Source organism: Salvelinus fontinalis, chromosome 25, assembly GCF_029448725.1.
Source record: "Salvelinus fontinalis isolate EN_2023a chromosome 25, ASM2944872v1, whole genome shotgun sequence".
Lineage (NCBI taxonomy): Eukaryota > Metazoa > Chordata > Actinopteri > Salmoniformes > Salmonidae > Salvelinus > Salvelinus fontinalis.
The window spans coordinates 40110535-40134502 of NC_074689.1; the positions used below are offsets into that span (position 1 = coordinate 40110535).

Below are 23968 nucleotides of genomic sequence, written 5' to 3' on the forward strand. Positions count from 1 at the left end.
CGGAGCTGATGTCATGGCGAAGTAGTCCCCGGAAAGTATTCAGACCCTTTGACTTTTTTCCAGATTTTGTTACATTACAGCCTTATTCTAAAATTGATTATGTATTTTTTTTCTCATCAATCTACACACCCCATAATGACAAAATCAAAAACAGGTTTTTAAAGATGTTTGCAAATGTATTAAAAATAAAAAACGGAAATATCAAATTGACATAAGTATTCAGACCTTGAGTCTTTGTTGAAACACGTTCGGGAGCGATTACAGCCTCTAGTCTTCTTGGGTATGACGCTAGAAGCTTGGCACACCTGTATTTGGGGAGTTTCTCCCATTCTTCTCTGCAGATCCTCTCAAGCTCTGTCAGGTTGGATGGGGAGCGTTACTGAACAGGTATTTGCAGGTCTCTCCAGAAATGTTCAATCGGGTTCAAGTCCTGCCTCTGGCTCGGCCACATAAGGAAATTAATAGACTTTTTCCGAAGCCACCTTTGCATTGTCTTGGCTGTATACTTAGGGTCGTTGTCCTTCTGGAGGTGAACCTTCGCCCCAGTCTGGGGTCCTGAGCGCTCTGGAGCAGGTTTTCATCAAGGATCTCTCTGTACTTTGCTCCATTCATCTTTCCCTCTGTCCTAACTAGTCTCCCAGTCCCTGCCAATGAAAAACATCCCCACAGCATGATGCTGCCACCACCAGGCTTCACCGTAGGGATGGTGCCTGGTTTCCTCCAGACATGACGCTTGGCATTCAGGCCAAAGAGTTCCATCTTGGTTTCATCAGACCAGAGAATCTTGTTTCTGATGATCTGAGAGTCCTTTAGGTGATTTTGGCAAACTTCAAGCAGGCTGTAATGTGCCTTTTACTGAGGAGTGGCTTCCATCTGACCACTCTACCATAAACACCTGATTGGTGAAGTGCTGCAGTGATGGTTGTCCTTCTGGCTGGTTCTCCCATCTCCACAGAGGAACTCTAGAGCTCTGTCAGAGTGACCATCGGGTTCTTGGTCACCTCCCTGACCAAGGCCCTTCTCCCCCGATTGCTCAATTTGGCCGGGCGGCCAGCTCTACAAAGAGTCTTGGTGGTTCCAAACTTCTTCCATTTAAGAATGATGGGGGCCACTGTGTTCTTAGGGACCTTCAATGCTGCATAATATTTTTGCCCCCCTTCCCCCCAGATCTGTGCCTCAAAAGAATCCTACGAACAATTCCTTCGACCTCATGGCTTGGTTTTTGCTCCGATATTCCCTGTCAACTGTGGGACCTTCTATAGACAGGTGTGTGCCTTTCCCAAGTATGTCCAATCAATTGAATTTACCACAGGTGGACTCCAATCAAGTTGTAGAAACATCTCAATGATGATCAATGGAAACAGGATGCACCTGAGCTCAATTTCGAGTCTCATAGCAAAGGGTCTGAATACTTATGTAAATAAGGTATTTCTGTTTTTTGCAAACATTTCTAAAAACCTGTTTTCGCTTTGTCATTATGGGGTGTGTAGATTGCTGAGGAATTGTTTTTAATTAAAACAATTTTAGAATAAGACTGTAATGTAACAAAATGTGGAAAAAGTCAAGGGGTCTGAATAATTAGTGTTTCGTTCAAGGAACCTTGGACTTTTCCGACATGGAAACTCGTTGTAGAAAGAAGAGGTTTTGAGTTTCCTACTTGGAAAGTATGAGAATCAACCAATAGGAAGCTCTTGGCAAAATACATACGCACATTTTAACTAGGAGGTTTCAGAGTTTCTGAGGTGTCTTAAACATATACGTGTAAGTTTGTCACTTTCACAAGGTTGCAGTTAATGAACGTTTCAGCTACCTAAGACATTCTCAAATCTGGGCTTGTCTTCAGATTTCAAGAAAATTAACAACTAAGGATACATTTTTCACTTCTCCTATTGACTTGCCAAACCCCAAACCCCGGTCTGGTCTGTTGAGTCTATTTCACGAAGCTGTCCCGGAAGTATCGCAATGTTGGGCCTCTGGGTTTAGAAACTCTGTGATGACAGTGTTCTGGACCCACCTCCTGAGTTGAGGAAGCGCTTGCCGCTGCGGACGGACGGGTATTTGTCCTGTAGGCGCTTATCAGGCCAGATCAAACCCTCGGCAGCAAACAGGACCTTGTGATTGGCTTCCTGGAACTTCCTGAGTATCTCCTCTGGTCCACCTGCGAAGATAAGATCATAACTGGAGAGAGAGAGAAGAAGGGGGGGTAGAGTGAGAAAGAGAAAGAGAGAGAAGGTAGAGGGAGAAGAGAGAGGGGGTAGAGAGAGAGGGTAGAGAGAGAAGAGAGAGAGGGTAGGGAGAGAGGGTAGAGAGAGAAGAGAGAGAGGGTAGGGAGGGTAGAGAGAGTGGGCAGAGAGGGTAGAGAGAGAGGAGAGAACAGAGAAAGGGTAGAGAGAGAGGGTAGAGAGAGGGTAGGGAAGGTAGAGAGAGAGGAGAGAACAGAGAGAGGGTAGAGAGAAAAGAGAGAGAGGGTAGGGAGGGTAGAGAGAGTGGGCAGAGAGGGTAAAGAGAGAGGAGAGAACAGAGAAAGGGTAGAGAGAGAGGGTAGAGAGAGGGTAGGGAAGGTAGAGAGAGTGGGCAGAGAGGGTAGAGAGAGAGGAGAGAACAGAGAGAGAGAGGGTAGAGAGAAGGGGCAGAGAGAGAGAGAGAGAGGGTAGAGAGGGTAGAGAGAAGGGGTAGAGAGAGAAGAGAGAGAGGGTAGAGAGAAAAGAGAGAGAGGGTAGAGAGAGAAGAGAGAAGGGGTAGAGAGGGTAGAGAGAGTAGAGAACAGAGAGAGGGTAGAGAACAGAGAGAGAGAGGGTAGAGAGAAGGGGCAGAGAGAGAGAGGGTAGAGAGGGTAGAGAGAGAAGAAAGAGAAGAGAGAAGAGAGAAAGAGGGTAGAGAGAGAAGAGAGAGAGAGGAGAGAGAGAGAGGAGAGAGGGGAGAGAGAGTGGGTAGAGAGAGAAGAGAGAGAAGAGAGAGAGGAGAGAGAGGGTAGAGAGGGAGGGTAGAGAGAGAAGAGAGAGAGAGGGTAGAGAGAGGAGAGAGCGAGGGTAGAGGTTAAATAACAGCATATTTAGACATATCCAGACACGTAGTTAAACCTCTATGGGTAGCTTCCCCACATTTCCTCCTCGAACTCCTCTTATCTATTCAACATCTGATGACCACTCCTAGCCACTGGGCCGTAACTGTCTCCACGGTAGATAGGAATCTAAATGAAAACATGTCTTTTTTTACTTCACATTTATTTAACCAGGTAGTATACTTCCCCTTTATTTAACCAGGTAGTATACTTCCCCTTTATTTAACCAGGTAGTATACTACCCCTTTATTTAACCAGGTAGTATTATTCCCCTTTATTTAACCAGGTAGTATACTTCCCCTTTATTTAACCAGGTAGTATACTTCCCCTTTATTTAACCAGGTAGTATACTTCCCCTTTATTTAACCAGGTAGTATTATTCCCCTTTATTTAACCAGGTAGTATACTTCCCCTTTATTTAACCAGGTAGTATACTTCCCCTTTATTTAACCAGGTAGTATCATTCCCCTTTATTTAACCAGGTAGTATACTTCCCCTTTATTTAACCAGGTAGTATACTTCCCCTTTATTTAACCAGGTAGTAACATTTCCCTTTATTTAACTAGGTAGTATACCTCCCCTTTATTTAACCAGGTAGTATACTTCCCCTTTATTTAACCAGGTAGTATTATTCCCCTTTATTTAACCAGGTAGTATACTTCCCCTTTATTTAACCAGGTAGTATACTTCCCCTTTATTTAACCAGGTAGTATACTTCCCCTTTATTTAACCAGGTAGGCCAGTTGAGAACAAGTGAGACATGAGACATTCTTCACGCTGAACCAGGGTGTCAGCACACATTAATGGATTTAAATAGCCAATGAATACGCAGATTGGCACATTTGTTTTTTATTATTGCTCATTACAAAAATTATATTTTATTCTTGGGAGGTGTGTTTCCTGACCGATTACGCGTTTGGTTAATGATAGTCCCCCAGGAAAAATCCCCAGAATAAACGATAAGATAACTAAATAAATCTGTAATAATTGTTTACATATTTGCCAAAGATGTTTCAGGTGCTCAATTTCTACATCTAACTAAGGAGTTTGGTGCAGTATTTATCAAGTAAAAGAAGAAAGTGTGACGTGTTGTCTTGTAAACGTCAGAGCTGCTGGTCAGGTCCGTCTCACTGTTTATACTAATGAATAGAGAGCAACATGGCAGCTCTTCGCCCTCAAATCAAAACCAAACATTTATTTACCCATTGTGACGCACTGATGTTACAAACTCCGTTGTAGACAATTTTTTTTTTTTTTTTTTTTCACCTTTAATTTAAATTATAGATGGGCTAAGTACAGGTGCAGACTAGACTGACTTTAGGACCAAAATTATCCTATATACTATTTATAGTCAATTTGTATACTCTAATGATGTTTCTGACTCATATCGATGTCAAATAGGCTCATTTCTAAGGAATGTGTTACTTTTTAAAGGCAGTTGCTCTTTAAAAGGCATTTAGGAAAGAATTTAGCCTGAGAAGAATGCAAACACACACATTCATACGTGCACACACACACGAATGCGAGCACACACACACACACACACACACACACACACACACACACATACAAATGCGAACACACACACACACACACACACATACAAATGCGAACACACACACACACACACACACACACACACACACACAACACACAACACACACAACACACACACACACACACACACACACACACACACACACACACACACAACACACACACACAACACACTCTGTAACTGCTGCTCATCCCTACATCTACTGGCCCGCTGATATTCATCACACGTCACAGTGGTACACTAGAGATGTTAAAGGACATGGAGTGATGGAACATGGGAAAACCCTCAGGATGCGTCCCAAATGGCCCTGGTCAAAGGTAGGTCACCATCAATGGAAAAGGGTGTCATTTGTGACGCACCCTGAGAACACACTGGGCCTTGACAGTGTGTTAACTTTCATAGAACGATGGACATGTTTGATCTCATTGTGTTATAACATGTGAACTGTAGATATCTGTGTTACTGTAGATATCTGTGTTACTGTAGATATCTGTGTTACTGTAGATATCTGTGTTACTGTAGATATCTGTGTTACTGTAGATATCTGTGTTACTGTAGATATATGTGTTACTGTAGATATATGTGTTACTGTAGATATCTGTGTTATTGTAGATATCTGTGTTACTGTAGATATCTGTGTTACTGTAGATATATGTGTTACTGTAGATATCTGTGTTACTGTAGATATATGTGTTACTGTAGATATCTGTGTTATTGTAGATATATGTGTTACTGTAGATATCTGTGTTACTGTAGGTATCTGTGTTACTGTAGATATATGTGTTACTGTAGATATCTGTGTTACTGTAGATATCTGTGTTACTGTAGATATCTGTGTTACTGTAGATATCTGTGTTATAACATGTGAACTGTAGATATATGTGTTACTGTAGATATCTGTGTTACTGTAGATATCTGTGTTATAACATGTGAACTGTAGATATATGTGTTACTGTAGATATCTGTGTTACTGTGATGTCTGTGTTACTGTAGATATCTGTGTTACTGTAGGTATCTGTGTTACTGTAGATATCTGTGTTACTGTAGATATCTGTGTTATTGTAGATATCTGTGTTACTGTAGATATGTGTTATTGTAGATATCTGTGTACTAACATGTGAACTGTAGATATCTGTGTTACTGTATATATGGTTTACTGTAGATATCTGTGTTACTGTAGATATCTGTGTTACTGTAGATATCTGTGTTACTGTAGATATCTGTGTTACTGTAGATATCTGTGTTATAACATAACGTAGCATCACAAATGTTTGACTTCTTTACAAAGAAAGCAGGAAGTGACCTTCCAGTTGATCCACCAGATATATACATCAACACATGGATTTGTTTACCTTAGGACCTAGTAAGTAGCAGTATCCTTTTTGGAATGCAATAAGCCACACATACTCTGAGGTGGGCTGTAATTATTCTGAGAGACTAAAGTCAACTCCGTGAACCCGTATCTCAGTTACCTGCATCAGTAATTAGCTAGTTCTCCAACCGTAGCTTCAGAGCTTTCTAGAAGTAGGACCTTTCATGAATGAAGGGAGGGTGTTTTAATACTAAGTAAACATAAATCTCTACCTCTCCCTCTACCTCCCCTTATTAGCTTCTGTAATGATGTAAATGAACACTCAGTTAGATTTCAACAGGTCTGCACGGGTGAAAGGAGGTGTTTCTCCGAAAAAGACTCTGTGGTTAAAAATGGACTTCCTGTCATTTCCCTCTGAGTAAGTGCCTTAAAGGAGGCTGTTATGTTTAATTAACTAAATTGACCAACAAAAAAAAACAACAGTTTGGATGGAAGATATTCTTTATAAAGAGTGAACGTGGCTATCGAAGGCGAGCATCTATACTCTGAGATGGCTTTCTGCACCACATACAGTCCAAGGAAAACCACAATCACAACTCTCTCATGTGATGGTAGGCTGTTGAAATTGGCAAGGCATCAGCACCTTGCTAGGGTTAATTATCCATCCTAGAAACCTTACAGAGAAGCTCTGTGCCCATTTAATGAGATCTCGGGCGATAGCAACACTACAGGAGCCAATCAGTAACCCTGACACTACCCGTACCAGTCATCCATAACACTACCAGTCATCCATAACACTACCCCTACCAGTCATCTATAACACTACCAGTCATCCATAACACTAACAGTCATCCATAACACTACCCCTAACAGTCATCCATAACACTACCAGTCATCCATAACACTACCCCTACCAGTCATCCATAACACTACCCCTAACAGTCATCCATAACACTACCCCTACCAGTCATCCATAACACTACCAGTCATCCATAACACTACCCCTACCAGTCATCCATAACACTACCCCTACCAGTCATTCATAACACTACCAGTCATCCATAACACTACCCCTAACAGTCATCCATAACACTACCCCTAACAGTCATCCATAACACTACCCCTACCAGTCATCCATAACACTACCAGTCATCCATAACACTACCCCTAACAGTCATCCATAACACTACCCCTAACAGTCATCCATAACACTACCCCTAACAGTCATCCATAACACTACCCCTACCAGTCATCCATAACACTACCCTTAACAGTCATCCATAACACTACCAGTCATCCATAACACTACCCTTAACAGTCATCCATAACACTACCAGTCATCCACAACACTACCCCTACCAGTCATCCATCACACTACCCTACCAGTCATCCATAACACTACCAGTCATCCATAACACTACCCCTACCCATCATCCATAACACTACCCCTACCAGTCATCCATCACACTACCCTACCAGTCATCCATAACACTACCAGTCATCCATAACACTACCCCTACCCGTCATCCATAACACTACCCCTACCAGTCATCCATAACACTACCCCTAACAGTCATCCATAACACTACCAGTCATCCATAACACTACCCCTAACAGTCATCCATAACACTACCAGTCATCCATTACACTACCCCTAAAAGTCATCCATAACACTACCCCTACCAGTCATCCATAACACTACCAGTCATCCATAACACTACCCCTAACAGTCATCCATAACACTACCAGTCATCCATTACACTACCCCTACCAGTCATCCATAACAATACCCCTAACAGTCATCCATAACACTACCCCTACCAGTCATCCATAACACTAACCTTACCAGTCATCCATAACACCACCAGTCATCCATAACACTACCAGTCATCCATAACACTACCAGTCATCCATAACACTACCCCTACCAGTCATACATAACACTACCCCTACCAGTCATCCATAACACTACCAGTCATCCATAACACTACCAGTCATCCATAACACTACCCCTACCAGTCATCCATAACACTACCAGTCATCCATAACACTACCAGTCATCCATAACACTACCAGTCATCCATAACACTACCAGTCATCCTTAACACTACCAGTCATCCATAACACTACCAGTCATCCATAACACTACCAGTCATCCATAACACTACCCCTACCAGTCATCCATAACACTACCAATCATCCATAACACTACCAGTCATCCATAACACTACCCATACCAGTCATCCATAACACTACCCCTACCAGTCATCCATAACACTACCCCTAACAGTCATCCATAACACTACCCCTACCAGTCATCCATAACACTACCAGTCATCCATAACACTAACAGTCATCCATAACACTACCCCTACCAGTCATCCATAACACTACCCCTACCAGTCATCCATAACACTACCCCTACCAGTCATCCATAACACTACCCCTAACAGTCATCCATAACACTACCAGTCATCCATAACACTAACAGTCATCCAAAACACTACCCCTAACAGTCATCCATAACACTACCCCTACCAGTCATCCATAACACTACCCCTAACAGTCATCCATAACACTACCAGTCATCCATAACACTACCCCTAACAGTCATCCATAACACTAACCTTACCAGTCATCCATAACACTATCCATACCAGTCATCCATAACACTACCAGTCATCCATAACACTACCCCTACCAGTCATCCATAACACTAACCTTACCAGTCATCCATAACACTACCAGTCATCCATAACACTAACAGTCATCCATAACACTACCCCTACCAGTCATCCATAACACTACCCCTACCAGTCATCCATAACACTAACCTTACCAGTCATCCATAACACTACCAGTCATCCATAACACTACCAGTCATCCATAACACTACCCCTACCAGTCATCCATAACACTACCCCTACCAGTCATCCATAACACTACCTCTACCAGTCATCCATAACACTACCAGTCATCCATAACACTACCAGTCATCCATAACACTACCAGTCATCCATAACACTACCCCTACCAGTCATCCATAACACTACCCCTACCAGTCATCCATAACACTACCTCTACCAGTCATCCATAACACTACCAGTCATCCATAACACTACCAGTCATCCATAACACTACCCCTACCAGTCATCCATAACACTACCCCTACCAGTCATCCATAACACTAACCTTACCAGTCATCCATAACACTACCAGTCATCCATAACACTACCAGTCATCCATAACACTACCCCTACCAGTCATCCATAACACTACCCCTACCAGTCATCCATAACACTACCTCTACCAGTCATCCATAACACTACCAGTCATCCATAACACTACCAGTCATCCATAACACTACCCCTACCAGTCATCCATAACACTACCCCTACCAGTCATCCATAACACTACCTCTACCAGTCATCCATAACACTACCAGTCATCCATAACACTACCAGTCATCCATAACACTACCAGTCATCCATAACACTACCCCTACCAGTCATCCATAACACTACCCCTAACAGTCATCCATAACACTACCCCTACCAGTCATCCATAACACTACCCCTAACAGTCATCCATAACACTACCCCTAACAGTCATCCATAACACTACCCCTACCAGTCATCCATAACACTACCCCTACCAGTCATCCATAACACTACCCTACCAGTCATCCATAACACTATCCCTAACAGTCATCCATAACACTACCAGTCATCCATAACACTACCCCTACCAGTCATCCATAACACTACCCCTACCAGTCATCCATAACACTACCAGTCATCCATAACACTACCCCTACCAGTCATCCATAACACTACCAGTCATCCATAACACTACCCCTAACAGTCATCCATAACACTACCCCTAACAGTCATCCATAACACTACCCCTAACAGTCATCCATAACACTACCCCTACCAGTCATCCATAACACTACCCCTACCAGTCATCCATAACACTACCCCTACCAGTCATCCATAACACTAACCTTACCAGTCATCCATAACACTATCCATACCAGTCATCCATAACACTACCCCTAACAGTCATCCATAACACTACCAGTCATCCATAACACTACCAGTCATCCATAACACTACCCCTAACAGTCATCCATAACACTACCCCTACCAGTCATCCATAACACTAACCTTACCAGTCATCCATAACACCACCAGTCATCCATAACACTACCCTTACCAGTCATCCATAACACTACCAGTCCTCCATAACACTACCCCTACCAGTCATCCATAACACTACCCCTACCAGTCATCCATAACACTACCAGTCATCCATAACACTACCAGTCATCCATAACACTACCCCTAACAGTCATCCATAACACTACCAGTCATCCATTACACTACCCCTAACAGTCATCCATAACACTACCCCTACCAGTCATCCATAACACTACCAGTCATCCAAAACACTACCCCTAACAGTCATCCATAACACTACCAGTCATCCATTACACTACCCCTACCAGTCATCCATAACAATACCCCTAACAGTCATCCATAACACTACCCCTACCAGTCATCCATAACACTAACCTTACCAGTCATCCATAACACCACCAGTCATCCATAACACTACCAGTCATCCATAACACTACCAGTCATCCATAACACTACCCCTACCAGTCATCCATAACACTACCCCTACCAGTCATCCATAACACTACCAGTCATCCATAACACTACCAGTCATCCATAACACTACCCCTACCAGTCATCCATAACACTACCAGTCATCCATAACACTACCAGTCATCCATAACACTACCAGTCATCCATAACACTACCAGTCATCCATAACACTACCAGTCATCCATAACACTACCAGTCATCCATAACACTACCAGTCATCCATAACACTACCCCTACCAGTCATCCATAACACTACCCCTAACAGTCATCCATAACACTACCCCTACCAGTCATCCATAACACTACCCCTAACAGTCATCCATAACACTACCCCTAACAGTCATCCATAACACTACCCCTACCAGTCATCCATAACACTACCCCTACCAGTCATCCATAACACTACCCTACCAGTCATCCATAACACTATCCCTAACAGTCATCCATAACACTACCAGTCATCCATAACACTACCCCTACCAGTCATCCATAACACTACCCCTACCAGTCATCCATAACACTACCAGTCATCCATAACACTACCCCTACCAGTCATCCATAACACTACCAGTCATCCATAACACTACCCCTAACAGTCATCCATAACACTACCCCTAACAGTCATCCATAACACTACCCCTAACAGTCATCCATAACACTACCCCTACCAGTCATCCATAACACTACCCCTACCAGTCATCCATAACACTACCCCTACCAGTCATCCATAACACTAACCTTACCAGTCATCCATAACACTATCCATACCAGTCATCCATAACACTACCCCTAACAGTCATCCATAACACTACCAGTCATCCATAACACTACCAGTCATCCATAACACTACCCCTAACAGTCATCCATAACACTACCCCTACCAGTCATCCATAACACTAACCTTACCAGTCATCCATAACACCACCAGTCATCCATAACACTACCCTTACCAGTCATCCATAACACTACCAGTCCTCCATAACACTACCCCTACCAGTCATCCATAACACTACCCCTACCAGTCATCCATAACACTACCAGTCATCCATAACACTACCAGTCATCCATAACACTACCCCTAACAGTCATCCATAACACTACCAGTCATCCATTACACTACCCCTAACAGTCATCCATAACACTACCCCTACCAGTCATCCATAACACTACCAGTCATCCAAAACACTACCCCTAACAGTCATCCATAACACTACCAGTCATCCATTACACTACCCCTACCAGTCATCCATAACAATACCCCTAACAGTCATCCATAACACTACCCCTACCAGTCATCCATAACACTAACCTTACCAGTCATCCATAACACCACCAGTCATCCATAACACTACCAGTCATCCATAACACTACCAGTCATCCATAACACTACCCCTACCAGTCATCCATAACACTACCCCTACCAGTCATCCATAACACTACCAGTCATCCATAACACTACCAGTCATCCATAACACTACCCCTACCAGTCATCCATAACACTACCAGTCATCCATAACACTACCAGTCATCCATAACACTACCAGTCATCCATAACACTACCAGTCATCCATAACACTACCAGTCATCCATAACACTACCAGTCATCCATAACACTACCAGTCATCCATAACACTACCAGTCATCCATAACACTACCCCTACCAGTCATCCATAACACTACCAATCATCCATAACACTACCAGTCATCCATAACACTACCCATACCAGTCATCCATAACACTACCCCTACCAGTCATCCATAACACTACCCCTAACAGTCATACATAACACTACCCCTACCAGTCATCCATAACACTACCAGTCATCCATAACACTAACAGTCATCCATAACACTACCCCTACCAGTCATCCATAACACTACCCCTACCAGTCATCCATAACACTACCCCTACCAGTCATCCATAACACTACCCCTAACAGTCATCCATAACACTACCAGTCATCCATAACACTAACAGTCATCCATAACACTACCCCTAACAGTCATCCATAACACTACCCCTACCAGTCATCCATAACACTACCCCTAACAGTCATCCATAACACTACCAGTCATCCATAACACTACCCCTAACAGTCATCCATAACACTAACCTTACCAGTCATCCATAACACTATCCATACCAGTCATCCATAACACTACCAGTCATCCATAACACTACCCCTACCAGTCATCCATAACACTAACCTTACCAGTCATCCATAACACTACCAGTCATCCATAACACTAACAGTCATCCATAACACTACCCCTACCAGTCATCCATAAAACTAACCTTACCAGTCATCCATAACACTACCAGTCATCCATAACACTACCAGTCATCCATAACACTACCCCTACCAGTCATCCATAACACTACCCCTACCAGTCATCCATAACACTACCTCTACCAGTCATCCATAACACTACCAGTCATCCATAACACTACCAGTCATCCATAACACTACCAGTCATCCATAACACTACCCCTACCAGTCATCCATAACACTACCCCTAACAGTCATGCATAACACTACCCCTACCAGTCATCCATAACACTACCCCTAACAGTCATCCATAACACTACCCCTAACAGTCATCCATAACACTACCCCTACCAGTCATCCATAACACTACCCCTACCAGTCATCCATAACACTACCCTACCAGTCATCTATAACACTATCCCTAACAGTCTTCCATAACACTACCAGTCATCCATAACACTACCCCTACCAGTCATCCATAACACTACCCCTACCAGTCATCCATAACACTACCAGTCATCCATAACACTACCCCTACCAGTCATCCATAACACTACCAGTCATCCATAACACTACCCCTAACAGTCATCCATAACACTACCCCTAACAGTCATCCATAACACTACCCCTAACAGTCATCCATAACACTACCCCTACCAGTCATCCATAACACTACCCCTACCAGTCATCCATAACACTACCCCTACCAGTCATCCATAACACTAACCTTACCAGTCATCCATAACACTATCCATACCAGTCATCCATAACACTACCCCTAACAGTCATCCATAACACTACCAGTCATCCATAACACTACCAGTCATCCATAACACTACCCCTAACAGTCATCCATAACACTACCCCTACCAGTCATCCATAACACTAACCTTACCAGTCATCCATAACACCACCAGTCATCCATAACACTACCCTTACCAGTCATCCATAACACTACCAGTCATCCATAACACTACCCCTACCAGTCATCCATAACACTACCCCTACCAGTCATCCATAACACTACCAGTCATCCATAACACTACCAGTCATCCATAACACTACCCCTACCAGTCATCCATAACACTACCCCTACCAGTCATCCATAACACTAACCTTACCAGTCATCCATAACACTACCCCTACCAGTCATCCATAACACTACCAGTCATCCATAACACTACCAGTCATTCATAACACTACCAGTCACCCATAACACTACCCCTACCAGTCATCCATAACACTACCCCTACCAGTCATCCATAACACTAACCTTACCAGTCATCCATAACACTATCCATACCAGTCATCCATAACACTACCAGTCATCCATAACACTACCCCTACCAGTCATCCATAACACTACCAGTCATCCATAACACTACCCCTACCAGTCATCCATAACACTACCCCTACCAGTCATCCATAACACTACCAGTCATCCATAACACTACCCCTAAAAGTCATCCATAACACTACCAGTCATCCATAACACTACCAGTCATCCATAACACTACCAATACCAGTCATCCATAACACTACCAGTCATCCATAACACTACCCCTAAAAGTCATCCATAACACTACCAGTCATCCATAACACTACCAGTCATCCATAACACTACCAGTCATCCATAACACTACCCCTACCAGTCATCCATAACACTACCAGTCATCCATAACACTACCAGTCATCCATAACACTACCCCTACCAGTCATCCATAACACTACCAGTCATCCATAACACTACCCCTAAAAGTCATCCATAACACTACCAGTCATCCATAACACTACCAGTCATCCATAACACTACCAGTCATCCATAACACTACCCCTACCAGTCATCCATAACACTACCAGTCATCCATAACACTACCAGTCATCCATAACACTACCAATACCAATCATCCATAACACTACCAGTCATCCATAACACTACCCCTAAAAGTCATCCATAACACTACCAGTCATCCATAACACTACCAGTCATCCATAACACTACCCATACCAGTAACCCTGACACTACCCCTACCAGTCATCCATAACACTACCAGTCATCCATAACACTACCCCTAACAGTCATCCATAACACTACCCTACCAGTCAACCATAACACTACACCTAACAGTCATCCATAACACTACCCTACCAGTCAACCATAACACTACCCTACCAGTCATCCATAACACTACCAGTCATCCATAACACTACCCTACCAGTCATCCATAACACTACCCATACCAGTAACCCTGACACTACCCCTACCAGTCATCCATAACACTACCAGTCATCCATAACACTTCCAGTCATCCATAACACTACCCCTACCAGTCATCCATAACACTACCCCTACCAGTCATCCATAACACTAGCAGTCATCAATAACACTTCCAGTCATCCATAACACTACCCCTACAAGTCATCCATAACACTACCCCTACCAGTCATCAATAACACTACCCCTAACAGTCATCCATACCACTACCCCTAACAGTCATCCATAACACTACCCCTACCAGTCATCCATACAGGAACCAGACAGTAACCCTACCAGTCATCCATACAGGAGCCAGACAGTAACTCTACCAGTCATCCATACAGGAGCCAGACAGTAACTCCACAAGTCATCCATACAGGAACCAGACAGTAACCCTACCAGTCATCCATACAGGAGCCAGACAGTAACTCTACCAGTCATCCATACAGGAACCAGACAGTAACCCTACCAATCGTCCATACAGGAACCAGACAGTAACTCTACCAATCATCCATACCACTACCCCTAACAGTCATCCATACAGGAACCAGACAGTAACTCTACCAATCATCCATACAGGAACCAGACAGTAACTCTACCAATCATCCATACCACTACCCCTAACAGTCATCCATACAGGAACCAGACAGTAACTCTACCAATCATCCATACAGGAACCAGACAGTAACTCTACCAGTCATCCATACAGTAACCAGACAGTAACTCTACCAGTCATCCATACAGGAACCAGACAGTAACTCCACCAGTCATCCATACAGGAACCAGACAGTAACTCCACCAGTCATCCATACAGGAACCAGACAGTAACTCTACCAGTCATCCATACAGGAACCAGACAGTAACCCTACCAGTCATCCATACAGGAACCAGACAGTAACTCCACCAGTCATCCATACAGGAACCAGACAGTAACTCTACCAGTCATCCAGACAGGAACCAGACAGTAACTCCACCAGTCATCCATACAGGAACCAGACAGTAACTCTACCAGTCATCCATACAGGAACCAGACAGTAACCCTACCAGTCATCCATACAGGAGCCAGACAGTAACTCTACCAGTAATCCACCCAGTCATAATGTGGAGGTAACTGAATATTCACACGTTTGGCTCACAGCAGGAGGGGTTCGGATTGGTTAAAAGGGACATCTGGGTCCAATATGGAGAAACCAGAAGCCCTAACCTTTCAATGACCCCACCTCCTTAGTGGACAGATTTCCTTTTTCTAGGAAAACAAGGCACTGAATATTCTAACACAAAGTACCAATGCATATTGCATAAGATAAGGAGTTTAGAAGAACATGCTTTAGGTAACTAGTGATTTAGACATTTCAAATCAAATGTTATTTGTCACATGTTCCCGTGAAATGCTTTACTTTCAAGTCCTTAACCAACAATGCAGTTCAAGAAATAGTCCCCCCCCCCCTCCGCCTTCAAAGTCGTTTCCTTTCAAATGGTACCAATAATATGCATATCCTTGCTTCAGGTCCTGAGCTACAGGCAGTTAGATTTGGGTATGTCATTTTAGACGAACAATTTTTTAAAAAGGTTTCGAAAATATTGACTAAATACAATAAATTACAGGGGGTACCAGTACCGAGTCAATGTGCGGGGATACAGGTTAATCGAGGTAATGTTTACATGTAGGTAGGGGTGAAGTGACTATGCATAGATAATAAACAGCAAGTAGCAGAATTGTAAAAACAAAGGGAGGAGGGAGGGAGGGGTCAATGTAAATAGTCCGGTGAACATGTGATTAATTGTTCAGGAGTCTTATGACTTGGAGGTAGAAGCTGTTAAGGAACCTTTTGGTCCTAGACTTGGCGCTCCCGTACCAGAGAGAAAAGTCTATGAACTGGAGTGACTAGAGTCTTCGACAAATGTTTTGAGCCAACTGAGCGCCTACATTTGAAACGTTTCAATCTTAAAGTAATACATTGGGAACTATTACATAAGTGTATTCTCTCTGCCCCTCAGTAGTGTGATATACAGTCCAGTTCATCCTATGGCCACCGATTTTCCTACCTGTCAACAGACAGCACCACCAGGTCTTCTTGGTCACTCAGTCCCTCCATGGCTTCCTTCAGTAGTCTCACCTTCTGTCCTCCTCCAATGGAGCGCCCCACGTCCCCACCCCTCCACTCCTCTCCCATGCCCAGGACCTGTGGCAGAGAGACAGAGGACATGTCAGGGTTTAGAGATCAGGGGTTATGGACAAGGGTCAGGAACCCCTGTGAGTTCCATCAATGCTCTTAGCACTGGCTGAGGAATGAGCACTGGCTGAGGAATGAGCCCTGGCTGAGGAATGAGCCCTGGCTGAGGAATGAGCCCTGGCTGAGGAATGAGCCCTGGCTGAGGTTTGAGGACTGAGCCCTGGCTGAGGACTGAGCCCTGGCTGAGGACTGAGCCCTGGCTGAGGAATGAGCCCTGGCTGAGGAATGAGCCCTGGCTGAGGTTTGAGGACTGAGCCCTGGCTGAGGTTTGAGGACTGAGGCCTGGCTGAGGACTGGGCCCTGGCTGAGGTTTGAGGACTGAGGCCTGGCTGAGGACTGAGCCCTGGCTGAGGAATGAGCCCTGGCTGAGGTTTGAGGACTGAGCCCTGGCTGAGGAATGAGCCCAGGCTGAGGTTTGAGGACTGAGCCCTGGCTGAGGACTGAGGCCTGGCTGAGGAATGAGCCCTGGCTGAGGAATGAGCCCTGGCTGAGGAATGAACCCTGGCTGAGGACTGAGGCCTGGCTGAGGTTTGAGGACTGAGGCCTGGCTGAGTACTGAGCCCTGGCTGAGGAATGAGCCCTGGCTGAGGTTTGAGGACTGAGGCCTGGCTGAGGAATGAGCCCTGGCTGAGGAATGAGCCCTGGCTGAGGAATGAGCCCTGGCTGAGGAATGAACCCTGGCTGAGGAATGAGCCCTGGCTGAGGTTTGAGGAATGAGCCCTGGCTGAGGTTTGAGGACTGAGGCCTGGCTGAGGTTTGAGGACTGATACCTGACTGAAGACTGATACCTGACTGAGGACTGAGCCCTGACTGAGGACTGAGCCCTGACAGAGAACTGAGCATTTATGTTATGCAACGTCAGATTCAGTAAGGTTCTACAAGGGCTTTGCCACAGGAATCCTCTGATGACAGCTAACAAGTTTCCCATAGCCTCAAGTCTACAGCTTGTTCCCCGGAAAGGTTATTACTTCTTATTTCATAGTTCAATCAGTTAATTATTTGAGGATGAGGTTGAGCAGGAGTAAAATAATTACAAGAATGAATATGTCTTGTAGGTAATATCCTGTATTGCGTAATTAAAGAAAACTATACCTAATCAATGTGGTAGAACTAAACGAGAGAGACGGTGCATGGTAGAACTAAACGAGAGAGACGGTGCATGGTAGAACTAAACGAGAGAGACGGTGCATGGTAGAACTAAACGAGAGAGACGGTGCATGGTAGAACTAAACGAGAGAGACGGTGCATGGTAGAACAAAACGAGAGAGACGGTGCATGGTAGAACTAAAAGAGAGAGACGGTGCAGGGTAGAACTAAAAGAGAGAGACGGTGCAGGGTAGAACTAAACGAGAGAGACAGTGCATGGTAGAACTAAACAAGAGAGAGACGTGCATGATAGAACTAAACGAGAGAGACGGTGCATGGTAGAACTAAACGAGAGAGACGGTGCATGGTAGAACTAAACGAGAGAGACGGTGCATGGTAGAACTAAACAAGAGAGAGACGTGCATGATAGAACTAAACGAGAGAGACGGTGCATGGTAGAACTAAACGAGAGAGACGGTGTATGGTAGAATTAAACAAGAGAGAGACGTGCATGATAGAACTAAACGAGAGAGACGGTGCATGGTAGAACTAAACGAGAGAGACGGTGTATGGTAGAACTAAACGAGAGAGACGGTGCATGGTAGAACTAAACAAGAGAGAGACGTGCATGATAGAACTAAACGAGAGAGACGGTGCATGGTAGAACTAAACGAGAGAGACGGTGTATGGTAGAACTAAACGAGAGAGACGGTGCATGGTAGAACTAAAAGAGAGAGACGGTGTATGGTAGAACTAAACGAGAGAGACGGTGCATGGTAGAACTAAAAGAGAGAGACGGTGCATGGTAGAACTAAACGAGAGAGACGGTGCATGGTAGAACTAAACGAGAGAGACGGTGCATGGTAGAACTAAACGAGAGAGACGGTGCAGGGTAGAACTAAAAGAGAGAGACGGTGCAGGGTAGAACTAAAAGAGAGAGACGGTGCAGGGTAGAACTAAAAGAGAGAGACGGTGCAGGGTAGAACTAAACGAGAGAGACAGTGCATGGTAGAACTAAACAAGAGAGAGACGTGCATGATAGAACTAAACGAGAGAGACGGTGCATGGTAGAACTAAACGAGAGAGACGGTGCATGGTAGAACTAAACGAGAGAGACGGTGCATGGTAGAACTAAACAAGAGAGAGACGTGCATGATAGAACTAAACGAGAGAGACGGTGCATGGTAGAACTAAACGAGAGAGACGGTGTATGGTAGAACTAAACAAGAGAGAGACGTGCATGATAGAACTAAACGAGAGAGACGGTGCATGGTAGAACTAAACGAGAGAGACGGTGTATGGTAGAACTAAACGAGAGAGACGGTGCATGGTAGAACTAAACAAGAGAGAGACGTGCATGATAGAACTAAACGAGAGAGACGGTGCATGGTAGAACTAAACGAGAGAGACGGTGTATGGTAGAACTAAACGAGAGAGACGGTGCATGGTAGAACTAAAAGAGAGAGACGGTGTATGGTAGAACTAAAAGAGAGAGACGGTGCATGGTAGAACTAAACGAGAGAGAGAGAGACGGTGCATGGTAGAACTAAAAGAGAGAGACGGTGTATGGTAGAACTAAACGAGAGAGACGGTGTATGGTAGAACTAAACGAGAGAGACGGTGCATGGTAGAACTAAACGAGAGAGACGGTGCATGGTAGAACTAAACGAGAGAGAGAGAGACGGTGCATGGTAGAACTAAAAGAGAGAGACGGTGTATGGTAGAACTAAAAGAGAGAGACGGTGCATGGTAGAACTAAACGAGAGAGAGAGAGACGGTGCATGGTAGAACTAAAAGAGAGAGACGGTGTATGGTAGAACTAAACGAGAGAGACGGTGCATGGTAGAACTAAACGAGAGAGACGGTGCATGGTAGAACTAAACGAGAGAGACAGTGCATGGTAGAACTAAACGAGAGAGACGGTGCTTGGTAAAACTAAATGAGAGAGACGGTGCATTGTAGAACTAAACGAGAGAGACGGTGCATGGTAGAACTAAACGAGAGAGAGACGGTGCATGTTGGAACTAAACGAGAGAGAGAATGTGCATGGTAGACCTAAACGAGAGAGACGGCTAGAACTGAACCATAGAGACGGCGCATGGTAGAACTAAATGAGAGAGACAGTGCATGGTAGAACTAAACGAGAGAGAGACGGTGCATGGTGGAACTATACGAGAGAGAGACTGTGCATGGTAGAACTAAACGAGAGAGAGGTGGTGCATGATAGAACTAAACGAGAGAGAGATACAGTGCACGATAGAACCAAACGAGAGAGATGGCGCATGGTAGAACTAAACGAGAGAGACGGTGCTTGGTAAAACTAAACGAGAGAGACGGTGCATGGTAGAACTAAACGAGAGAGACGGTCCATGGTAGAACTAAAAGAGAGAGATGGTGCTTGGTAGAACTAAAAGAGAGTGACGGTGCATGGTAAAACTAAAAGAGAGAGAGACGGTGCATGGTAGAACTAAACGGGAGATAGGTTGTGCATGATAGAACTAAACGAGAGAGATACAGTGCATGGTAGAACTAAACAAGAGAGAGACGTGCATGATAGAACTAAACGAGAGAGACGGTGCATGGTAGAACTAAATGAGAGAGACAAGCATGGTAGAACTAAACGAGAGAGCCAGTGCATGGTAGAACTAAAAGAGAGAGACGGTGCAGGGTAGAACTAAAAGAGAGAGACGGTGCAGGGTAGAACTAAACGAGAGAGACAGTGCATGGTAGAACTAAACAAGAGAGAGACGTGCATGATAGAACTAAACGAGAGAGACGGTGCATGGTAGAACTAAACGAGAGAGACGGTGCATGGTAGAACTAAACGAGAGAGACGGTGCATGGTAGAACTAAACAAGAGAGAGACGTGCATGATAGAACTAAACGAGAGAGACGGTGCATGGTAGAACTAAACGAGAGAGACGGTGTATGGTAGAATTAAACAAGAGAGAGACGTGCATGATAGAACTAAACGAGAGAGACGGTGCATGGTAGAACTAAACGAGAGAGACGGTGTATGGTAGAACTAAACGAGAGAGACGGTGCATGGTAGAACTAAACAAGAGAGAGACGTGCATGATAGAACTAAACGAGAGAGACGGTGCATGGTAGAACTAAACGAGAGAGACGGTGTATGGTAGAACTAAACGAGAGAGACGGTGCATGGTAGAACTAAACGAGAGAGACGGTGCATGGTAGAACTAAAAGAGAGAGACGGTGTATGGTAGAACTAAACGAGAGAGACGGTGCATGGTAGAACTAAAAGAGAGAGACGGTGCATGGTAGAACTAAACGAGAGAGACGGTGCATGGTAGAACTAAACGAGAGAGACGGTGCATGGTAGAACTAAACGAGAGAGACGGTGCAGGGTAGAACTAAAAGAGAGAGACGGTGCAGGGTAGAACTAAAAGAGAGAGACGGTGCAGGGTAGAACTAAAAGAGAGAGACGGTGCAGGGTAGAACTAAACGAGAGAGACAGTGCATGGTAGAACTAAACAAGAGAGAGACGTGCATGATAGAACTAAACGAGAGAGACGGTGCATGGTAGAACTAAACGAGAGAGACGGTGCATGGTAGAACTAAACGAGAGAGACGGTGCATGGTAGAACTAAACAAGAGAGAGACGTGCATGATAGAACTAAACGAGAGAGACGGTGCATGGTAGAACTAAACGAGAGAGACGGTGTATGGTAGAACTAAACAAGAGAGAGACGTGCATGATAGAACTAAACGAGAGAGACGGTGCATGGTAGAACTAAACGAGAGAGACGGTGTATGGTAGAACTAAACGAGAGAGACGGTGCATGGTAGAACTAAACAAGAGAGAGACGTGCATGATAGAACTAAACGAGAGAGACGGTGCATGGTAGAACTAAACGAGAGAGACGGTGTATGGTAGAACTAAACGAGAGAGATGGTGCATGGTAGAACTAAAAGAGAGAGACGGTGTATGGTAGAACTAAAAGAGAGAGACGGTGCATGGTAGAACTAAACGAGAGAGAGAGAGACGGTGCATGGTAGAACTAAAAGAGAGAGACGGTGTATGGCAGAACTAAACGAGAGAGACGGTGTATGGTAGAACTAAACGAGAGAGACGGTGCATGGTAGAACTAAACGAGAGAGACGGTGCATGGTAGAACTAAACGAGAGAGACGGTGCATGGTAGAACTAAAAGAGAGAGACGGTGTATGGTAGAACTAAACGAGAGAGACGGTGCATGGTAGAACTAAAAGAGAGAGACGGTGCATGGTAGAACTAAACGAGAGAGACGGTGCATGGTAGAACTAAACGAGAGAGACGGTGCATGGTAGAACTAAACGAGAGAGACGGTGCAGGGTAGAACTAAAAGAGAGAGACGGTGCAGGGTAGAACTAAAAGAGAGAGACGGTGCAGGGTAGAACTAAAAGAGAGAGACGGTGCAGGGTAGAACTAAACGAGAGAGACAGTGCATGGTAGAACTAAACAAGAGAGAGACGTGCATGATAGAACTAAACGAGAGAGACGGTGCATGGTAGAACTAAACGAGAGAGACGGTGCATGGTAGAACTAAACGAGAGAGACGGTGCATGGTAGAACTAAACAAGAGAGAGACGTGCATGATAGAACTAAACGAGAGAGACGGTGCATGGTAGAACTAAACGAGAGAGACGGTGTATGGTAGAACTAAACAAGAGAGAGACGTGCATGATAGAACTAAACGAGAGAGACGGTGCATGGTAGAACTAAACGAGAGAGACGGTGTATGGTAGAACTAAACGAGAGAGACGGTGCATGGTAGAACTAAACAAGAGAGAGACGTGCATGATAGAACTAAACGAGAGAGACGGTGCATGGTAGAACTAAACGAGAGAGACGGTGTATGGTAGAACTAAACGAGAGAGACGGTGCATGGTAGAACTAAAAGAGAGAGACGGTGTATGGTAGAACTAAAAGAGAGAGACGGTGCATGGTAGAACTAAACGAGAGAGAGAGAGACGGTGCATGGTAGAACTAAAAGAGAGAGACGGTGTATGGCAGAACTAAACGAGAGAGACGGTGTATGGTAGAACTAAACGAGAGAGACGGTGCATGGTAGAACTAAACGAGAGAGACGGTGCATGGTAGAACTAAACGAGAGAGAGAGAGACGGTGCATGGTAGAACTAAAAGAGAGAGACGGTGTATGGTAGAACTAAAAGAGAGAGACGGTGCATGGTAGAACTAAACGAGAGAGAGAGAGACGGTGCATGGTAGAACTAAAAGAGAGAGACGGTGTATGGTAGAACTAAACGAGAGAGACGGTGCATGGTAGAACTAAACGAGAGAGACGGTGCATGGTAGAACTAAACGAGAGAGACAGTGCATGGTAGAACTAAACGAGAGAGACGGTGCTTGGTAAAACTAAATGAGAGAGACGGTGCATTGTAGAACTAAACGAGAGAGACGGTGCATGGTAGAACTAAACGAGAGAGAGACGGTGCATGTTGGAACTAAACGAGAGAGAGAATGTGCATGGTAGACCTAAACGAGAGAGACGGCT

At 44.4% G+C, this 23968-nt stretch overlaps 1 protein-coding gene across 2 annotated transcripts in view; it reads right to left on the minus strand.

Moving 5' to 3' along the window:
* Positions 1 to 23968, minus strand: part of LOC129823271 (procollagen-lysine,2-oxoglutarate 5-dioxygenase 2-like) — a 213219-nt gene that overhangs the window by 126972 nt on the left and 62279 nt on the right. For both annotated transcript variants that reach the window (XM_055882196.1, XM_055882195.1), the window contains exons 3-4: positions 17178 to 17314; positions 2015 to 2178 (exon numbers count right to left, since the gene is read on the minus strand). In XM_055882196.1, the coding sequence (XP_055738171.1) occupies positions 2015 to 2178; positions 17178 to 17314 (301 nt within the window). The remainder of the gene's footprint in view (positions 1 to 2014; positions 2179 to 17177; positions 17315 to 23968) is intronic.